We start from the raw sequence: 8,553 nt of genomic DNA, 5'->3' as shown, positions 1-8,553 counted from the left end.
TGATCCTCGTGAAGAAGAAGGATGGTAGCTGGAGGTTTTGTGTGGATTACAGGGCTCTGAATAAGGCAACTATTCCAGATAAATTCCCTATTCCGGTGATAGAAGAACTGTTAGACGAACTATATGGGGCGCAGTTTTTTTCTAAAGTGGACCTCAGGGTAGGATATCACCAAATTCGCATGCATGAATCGGATATACAGAAGACCGCTTTTCGCACCCACCATGGACATTATGAGTCACTGGTAATGCCTTTTGGGTTGACAAACGCGCCTGCCACCTTCCAGTGCACCATGAACGACATTCTACAAGCTTATTTAAGGAGGTTTGTTTTGGTCTTCTTTGATGATATTTTGGTCTACAGCAAAACTTGGGAGGAACACCTGGACCATTTGAAGCAAGTTTTAGAAACCCTGCAGCACCACCAGTTTTATGCCAACCACAAGAAGTGCGATTTTGGCTAGCGGGAGATACAGTATTTGGGTCACGTCATATCTGGTCAAGGGGTTCAAATGGACCCCCAGAAGATTTCGGCTATACTGCATTGGCCAATACCGACGTCCTTGAAGGCCCTAAGGGGTTTTTTGGGTCTCACGGGGTACTATAGGAGATTCGTTTATAACTATGGAAAAATGGTGATGTGATTCCACTAGTACAATTGGAATGATTCTTGACATTCTTAGGAATCATCTTGAGTTGGTTAAGAGCTAGGCACTTTCTCATAGAAATGGATCAAGGTTCTATGAACAAGAACTCACCAAAACTAGTGCCAAAACACAAACTCATATAGAAGATCCAATTATTGTCAAATTGAACCGAACAAAAAGGCACAAAAGCTAAGCAAACTGAATTTAAATGCTGAAAATTAAATTGAACCGAACAAAAAGCTGGAAAATGAAGAAGAAAGATGAAGAACAGCAAAGCATGATGAAAGAACCGAAGCAACACAAAATTAAGCTGAAATTGCCGAACCAAAAACAACAAGGAACAAGCTAAGACATGGAATTAATCAAAGAAGAAAGGAAGGAGAAGAGAATTGCTCATGAAGATGGATGAATGATGGATGATCACGCCACTAGAAGTGTGGTTGCTCCTAGATGAGTGTGTTGCCGCCACTTGAGGACACCATGGATCCTTCAAGATAAGACTAGAGAAGAAGGCTCAAAAGCTCTCCAATGCTCACTCCAATTTTGAGTATAGTTTCTTTAGATAAATTCCAATCTGAATTGTGAATGACCTAAGCCCTCCTTTTATAGGAGCAAGGGCTGGTCATGAAGCTTACAACATAAGCTAACCAAAAGACTCTTCATATGCTACTTACTAATAGCGCCTAAATGAAGCATGAAGAGTACTCTTCTAGAAAATTCTAAACTAATGCCTAAAGATGCTTTTACAAAAGAGGTATCTAAGGTTTCCCTCTAAGCACCTTTCCTAAAAACTATGTATTTAAACATTCTATATTATTTACAAATTTATAAAAGAAACTATAAAGAGAGATATTTAAATGAAGCCTATTCTTGAAAACTTGTAGACTTCTTTGGCTTTAGGCTTGATCCTCTCTTTATTTTATGTCTTCTTTTAATTTTGAAAAGACTAGAAGGAAGAACTTCAAATGTGTAGGTGAATGACCTCTCCCTTCATTAATAAAAGCCTCCTTTATTTGATTCTCATCAAATGGCTAGGCCTTTGACACAACTATTAAAGAAAGGAAGTTTTGTTTGGACAGCAGAAAGCACGGAAGCTTTACACAAGTTGAAAGCAGCAGTCACCACAGCTCCGGTGCTGAAGATGCCAGATTTCAGTCAAGATTTCTGTATTGAATGTGATGCGTCGGGGACAGGACTTGGAGCAGTGTTATCTCAAAACAAACAACCTATTGCTTTCTTCAGCAAGGCCTTAGCTGAGACTTCACTCACCAAATCTGTATATGAAAAGGAGTTAATGGCCTTAGTGTTGGATATTCAACATTGGAGACCGTATCTGATAGGTCGGCGGTTCACAGTGTATACTAACCAAAAGAGTCTAAGATACCTTTTGGAACAACGAATAACCACCCAGAACCAACAGAATTGGTTAGCAAAATTGATGGGGTACGACTTTGATATTGTGTACAAACCGGGAGCGGCCAATAGGGTAGCAGACGCGCTGTCTCGAAGGCTGGAGGAAGAGGAAGACAGAGTTAAGGAGATCAATATCTTGTCCAAACCATATTGGAGGGACATCGAATTAGTGGAAGAAGAAAACGAGCAAGATCCTACCCTAAAGAAGATCATGGAGGACTTGAAGAGCGACCCGGAGTCACATGGGAATTACACCCTGGAAAATGGGAGACTTCATTACAAGGGTAGAATGGTGTTGTCAGCGTCTTCCAGTTGGATACCCAAGTTACTACACGAATACCATACGACTCCGTTGGGTGGACATTCAGGAGTTTTCCGCACCTACAGAAGGATAGGTCAGTCGCTATACTGGATGAACATGAAGAAGAGTGTGACAGACTACGTCCACGCCTGTGCAGTGTGCCAGCAGAGCAAATATCAGGCGTGTTCACCACAAGGAGTGCTACAACCGCTACCTATTCCAAAAACGGTGTGGGAGGAGATAAGTATGGATTTCATCGTCAGGCTTCCGAAATCATGCGGGAAGGACGCAATATTGGTGGTAGTGGATCGCCTTAGCAAGTATGGTCATTTCATCGCCCTTAAACACCCATATTCGGCGAGATCTATTGCAGAGGTTTTTGTTAAGGAGATAGTGAGATTACATGGCATTCCCACATCCATAGTCAGTGATCGGGATTCAACGTTTCTAAGCCTGTTTTGGAAAGAATTGTTTAAGTTGCAAGGGACGACGTTGAAGATGAGCACGACCTATCACCCCGAAACAGACGGTCAAACGGAAGTGGTGAATCGAACGTTGGAAACATACCTACGTTGTTTTAGTTTGGAACAACCTAATGCATGGGCGACGTTACTTCCATGGGCGGAATACTAGTATAACACCAGCTTTCATGGAGCGACCAAGTGTACACCGTTTGAAGTAGTGTATGGTCGTCCCCCACCATCCTTGACACGCTTTATTCCCGGAGAGACGATGGTAGAGGCAGTGGAACAGGATCTAATGAACCGGGATGAGGCTCTCTCACAACTCAAATTTCACCTGGAAAGGGCGCAGGATGTGATGTCTAAATACGCCAACCGCCATAGGAGACCTTCCCCAATTAAAGTAGGTGATATGGTCTACTTAAAAATCAGGCCCCAGAGACAACTGTCAATGCCAAACAGATTACATCCAAAGCTGGCAGCCAAGTATTACGGCCCGTTTCAAGTGGAGGCTGCCGTAGGAAAGGTGGCTTTTCGCCTACAGCTGCCAGAAACAGCTCGAATCCATCCGGTCTTCCATGTATCGCAACTGAAGTTAGCAATAGGGACACAAGAAGTTCAACCCGAGCTCCCTAGGGAGTTGCAAGGTCCGACAGAGGAATGGCATCCAACGGAAATACTGGATAGACAAAGACTGTTCACCCAAGGAGCATATATTCCACAACTATTGATAAAATGAAATAAAGGAGAGAGGGACACCGTGGGAGGACATGACAACAATCAAAGAACAATTTCCTGAATTCAACCTTGAGGACAAGGTTGCTGTATCAGAGGGGAGTAATGTTAGGACAGAAAATAAGAATAGGAAAATGACAGGAAAGGTGTACCATAGGAGAACATTAGGAACCGTCAAGGGAGCGGTTAGTGGTTAGTGGGGGTATGGTTGGTCTTTAAATAAAGACCAACAAGTTTTGGGAAAGGGGACTTTTTGAGAAGATTAGATTGTGTCAACAGGAATAGTCCTGTGAGAAAGGGAGGTTGTTCCCTTTGAAGGTGTGAGAAAGGGAGGTTGTTCCCTTTGAAGGTTTGACTTCCTGTAACAGTGAATCTCAATAAACAGAGGAATTCTGAGCATCCTATCTCTATCTTTGTGTGTCTCGTTTTTTTCTTTTTCTGGGTTCCTAACAGAATGTAACATCAGTAAGAAATCACAAACATACACTTGAAATGGACAGAAAATAAATAAACTAAATTTCAAGATACAAAGGTGGGATCGGCTACATCGACAAATCAATACCACAGTATTCTACGGTGAATCATATTTGAAGACAATACATTGACATCTAAATACTTCTTAATTGTTTTGCCAGTAGTTCTACATAAAGCAGTGAGGTTACCCCCATCTGATCTCTCCTTACCAAGACAGACAGAATTTCTGTTTTTCTGCCTTTCTCATTGGTCATCATACCATCTATAAATATTTAAAGATTTTTACTGCCTTCAATAGCAATAATGGCACAATTATTCTAATTCCTACTATAATAGGTAATCAAATGAATACACAAATAAAATAGAAAGATTAGAACTAACATTTAATAGGATACATTAGATCCTGATGGAGAAAGACTTCTTCAGCTTTTCTCCTAAATCACCTAAGGTAACCCCCACCTTTCTCTCTAAAGCATTCATTCCTAATCCTATCTTGTCTACTATGTCCATACATCCGTTGTAATATCCTCATCTCGGTTACATTGAAGTAATTCCCAAGTTAACATTTTACTGCTCATCACTTAGCTCCACACAACTTTACAAGTATTATAGTTATGATAACCTTTGGCCACACAACTATGAGATACTCCACCATTATACATCGAAGGGGTTTTGTAGAGAACTCAAATTTCAACGTAGTAATAAACTTGTAGTAGCACAGTTAGGAGTGATGTTAATTAAGATCAAACTAATCCAAACCATAGTAAAGGTAAAACTGAATGGTTTAACGGGTGTAATTGTATTGGGTAGCGTATTGTTGAACCCAATCTAAAGAGGCTATGGTCTTGGATTTGAATATTTGGAAACCAATTGCTCAACGAATCTCATTATTTTTTATTTTCATATTCTTTAAATTTTATTATTACTTTTAAGATGATATATTTTTTAAAAGATAAATAATAAATAATATAATTTACACTTTTAAAAAAATTATTTTATTTCTGTAATAAAGTAAATTCACGAAACCAAATCCAAGTTAACTAACTAGAGTGGCCCAGTAGGACCAAGTCAGGTTTGCTGAAGAAACTCATAAATTCATCTCACATGTTCTGGTCTCAATTAATTGGATCAGACAACTGTTCCCTCTGAAACTGTCCCAACTTGACCATAGCGCTAATGCTGATGATATTTCTACCACTTATTGAACTTCTAGTCAGGATAAAGAAATTTGATCAGAATAAAAAAGAAACTGCTTCCCAAGGTAGATGTATAATGTATCAGCAAGGTCAAGGAACGTCTAAAACGCAAATGATGAAAACCCAGTAGTATTTCATATAAAACGAAACATTGTCAAACACAAATGAATATTAAATGCTTGCCCTACAATGATTATTACCATAAAGAGATACTCACTTTCTTTTCCTAAGCTGCATAGAAAGAAAACTTAACATGCATAGATACTAAACATGAAATAAAGAGACAAAAAATTCAGAGGCAATATTGAGCCATTTTGTTGGACCAAAGGTTTCAAACTTGGTCAATGCTTTGTAATAAAAAAAAACATTGTTCATAAGGACTACGATGGCTATATTTGATCCATAAAAAAGTTCTTTCTTCCCGATTGTTGATGAACTATAATATGATTTTCATTGTGAAAGCCATGATAACAAAAATAATGCATAATGGAATTACAAAGTGGTTTGAAGATTCCTAAAGAAGTTCAATCAATGAAGACTTTATGTAAATCAAATGATCCAGAAAACAATCAATAGATGAGCTGTATTCGATATTAGCTTGGAGATGAAATAACATATTAGTTCTAGAAAGATAAGTTTAATAGAAAAGTTAAAAATTGTACAACTCTTTTCCAAAGACAAAAGTGGGTAGACAATTTGATGCTAGTGTCTATTGGTTAACTCAATTCTGTTGTCTCTTGCTCTCCTTGGACGAAATCCTCCATTATAAAAAAAGAGTCGCCCCATTTGTAAACTTACCCTTGAAGATTAAATGAAATTTTCCTTTGTGAGTTCACTTTGAGAGTCTTGAGAGTTCTCTACTTTGGTTCTTATCTTGGGAGGCTTTCTCAAGTGGTGATTCTTCTTGCACTTATCCTTTGGTTCTTTAATTGAAGGTGGCGTGTTCTTCTCCATTTCTTAGTCTAAATCCATTTTTGTTTTCATTTCTTTACTTGTTCTTGTTTTCCCTTTGAAACTAATACAAACAAAATGGGTTTCTTCATGGGTTTACATGCTCCCGACTAATGCTTCAAAAACCATGGAGTTTCTCCTCTCCAACACCTCTTGAGTTGATCAAGATCATCTCAACCTATTAAGCTTTACATCACAAAGTCACTCTTAACTATCTCCTTTGTCTCCTCCAATGATAAAGAACACAAGTATAAGTTGTCACTACGTAAGTTTTGGCTTTCAAGTGTATTGATAGTTGCCATTCCTAGCTACAACAACAAAGAAAAATGTTACATGACGGATCATAACACTTTCTCAAGATTTCTTTTATTAACACGACTTTTTCACTAGGGAGACATTGAAATGCAATGCATCTTCGTGAAAAACACTTCACATAATTTCATGCACTGCTTTATAATTTATACAGTAAACTTGAGGGGTGTTATGAAGTATAAGTGACCAATACATGAGATTGCATGAAATAGAGGAAAGAAAGGAAAATAACAAACAAATAATTAACATTTCAACTTTTCAAACCAAATCACTACTACCTCAGCTTTTCTCTGCAACTTTGCTTCACCTTCAGCATCTATACTGTCCAGCTTTAGCAATTGACTCATAAGCAACTCTGTCAACATAAGAAACTCTTCCCAGAAGCTTTATTCCCCGCATTCATAGCTACTTCTATAGCAGTCACCTGAAAAATTAAAATAATTCAACAATTCACTTCTATAATAAGCATAGTACTTATACTTCAAACATATTCTCACCCTATTTGAGAGCTTGTCCACCTCAGCTCTGACACCAGTAATAGCCTCAAAAGCTTTAGACATTTCATTTTGCTTTCTGGTTTCCTCGGCTTTCCTCTCTTTGCTAGCAGTTCCCTCCAAAAGAAAAATCTTTGACTTGTCCTTTACACCTTCGAGGTGCAAATGCTGATTATCACCCTTTTCTATCCCTCTGAAGAAAAGTCGCTGCTGTTCAGGCTCTAAACCAGTTTTATTGACAAGCAAATTCTTGACATCCCCTGTTATTAAAAACCCAAAATAAGAGAAACACATGTATCAATCAAAACAAAATTCATTCTATTCCTACAGTACTTACTATAGCTCACTATTAAGACAAGTCAATTTTCACTCTTTCTTAAGAAGCTATTACAATGCTGCAGTATTCCTTGGTTCAGAAATTTATTTCAGTATCATAATTTCACCGACACTTTCTTGCACTCATCCAAAGCTAATAGAATTACAACTACAGAGCTTATTATAACACGCTATCTTCTCATAATTCACTATCAACATTCCCATACAGATAAATAAATAGACTATAACCAGTGTAACCATATCAAAGTACATTTTTTCAACTTAAAGTAGAAACTGGGTTCAGAACATTCCTGCTATCACAACATGAAATGAGTAAACATGTTCTTATTACCTTCCATTAGCTAACTAACACGAAAGAAATCTACTTTGCAGTAACAAAGTTCAATCCTTTCCGTGCAAAACTTCAATAGTTTATTAAGTTGGATCTTGACCAAATATCCCTCATATTTATCAATTTAATGTTCCCCAAACTCCACCAACGTCTCTTCAACACGTGTCATTTGAAAACCAAACCCTATTCCAGTAATTTCTAATTTTTCCCCCTTCACTACCAATTCTTTTGACTGAACCCAAATATCCCCTGGAACACCAAACTCAATAGATTCAAGTCCAATAAAGCCAACTCTATAAATTATTAAATTTGTGATTAAATAATAATATTAATATGGTACCATTGATTGAAAAAGAGAAACCTAACCGAAAGTTGATTGGGCCGGGAGGTGAACTTCGTGGTTGGAGGAACCAAACCAAACGTTGAGCTTAATCGTGGGCCGGGGCCCACCACCGTCGCTCTCGGTGGCGGAGTCTGCCGTGGTATTCATCAAACGGGGCAAAGAAATTTGCGTTGCACTGTGGACTCAACTTGACCCTAGGCACAGGTTGTTGATTGAGGTAGTTGACAAGACACGATGTCTTTCTAAGCTTGTACGTAGATTATATATCTACATACTGTCAAGCTTACATTTGTTTTGGTTAAATTATTAATTTGTTTTTGTGGTTATTTTTACGTTTATATATCGAGGAAATTTCAATGATAAATATGATGGAATCCACGTACTTGCTTTGAAGATCCTCTTAATAACACATATTTTAATAATTCACTCTTGGGAAAAAAACCGACCTAATGCATGAATAACCAAAAATAATATTCTATTTTTAAGATACATTTGTAGGACGATTTACTATGAATCTTGAAAAAAAAAAACTACTTTCCAAATTTTAAAATATGATAAAGTT

General features: G+C 37.8%; 2 protein-coding genes across 5 annotated transcripts; one reads left to right on the top strand and one right to left on the bottom strand.

The window, feature by feature from the left end:
* Positions 1 to 3,090: 3,090 nt before the first annotated feature.
* Positions 3,091 to 3,558, top strand: LOC137817941 (uncharacterized). The gene has a single exon (XM_068621165.1). It carries the CDS (start codon positions 3,091 to 3,093, stop codon positions 3,556 to 3,558), a length of 468 nt encoding a protein of 155 aa, XP_068477266.1.
* Positions 3,559 to 5,778: 2,220 nt separating this feature from the next.
* Positions 5,779 to 8,304, bottom strand: LOC137818691 (BAG family molecular chaperone regulator 4). Of its 4 annotated transcripts, none has more exons than XM_090296614.1 (4): positions 8,015 to 8,304; positions 6,985 to 7,241; positions 6,766 to 6,911; positions 5,779 to 6,483 (listed from the first exon to the last, which is right to left on the bottom strand). In XM_090296614.1, exons 1-3 carry the CDS (start codon positions 8,136 to 8,138, stop codon positions 6,846 to 6,848), a joined length of 447 nt encoding a protein of 148 aa, XP_090152740.1. In that variant the 5' UTR covers positions 8,139 to 8,304; the 3' UTR covers positions 5,779 to 6,483; positions 6,766 to 6,845. The 4 variants fall into 4 exon arrangements, with proteins under 4 accessions (XP_090152740.1, XP_090152741.1, XP_090152742.1 ...); XM_090296615.1 differs by having other exon boundaries at positions 5,779 to 6,479; XM_090296616.1 differs by lacking the exon at positions 8,015 to 8,304 and adding an exon at positions 7,649 to 7,787.
* Positions 8,305 to 8,553: the final 249 nt, after the last annotated feature.

The sequence above is a fragment of the Phaseolus vulgaris genome, chromosome 10 (genome assembly GCF_051622355.1).
Source record: "Phaseolus vulgaris cultivar YP4 chromosome 10, ASM5162235v1, whole genome shotgun sequence".
NCBI classification, from domain to species: domain Eukaryota; kingdom Viridiplantae; phylum Streptophyta; class Magnoliopsida; order Fabales; family Fabaceae; genus Phaseolus; species Phaseolus vulgaris.
This window is presented reverse-complemented; position numbering and strand designations above follow the sequence as displayed.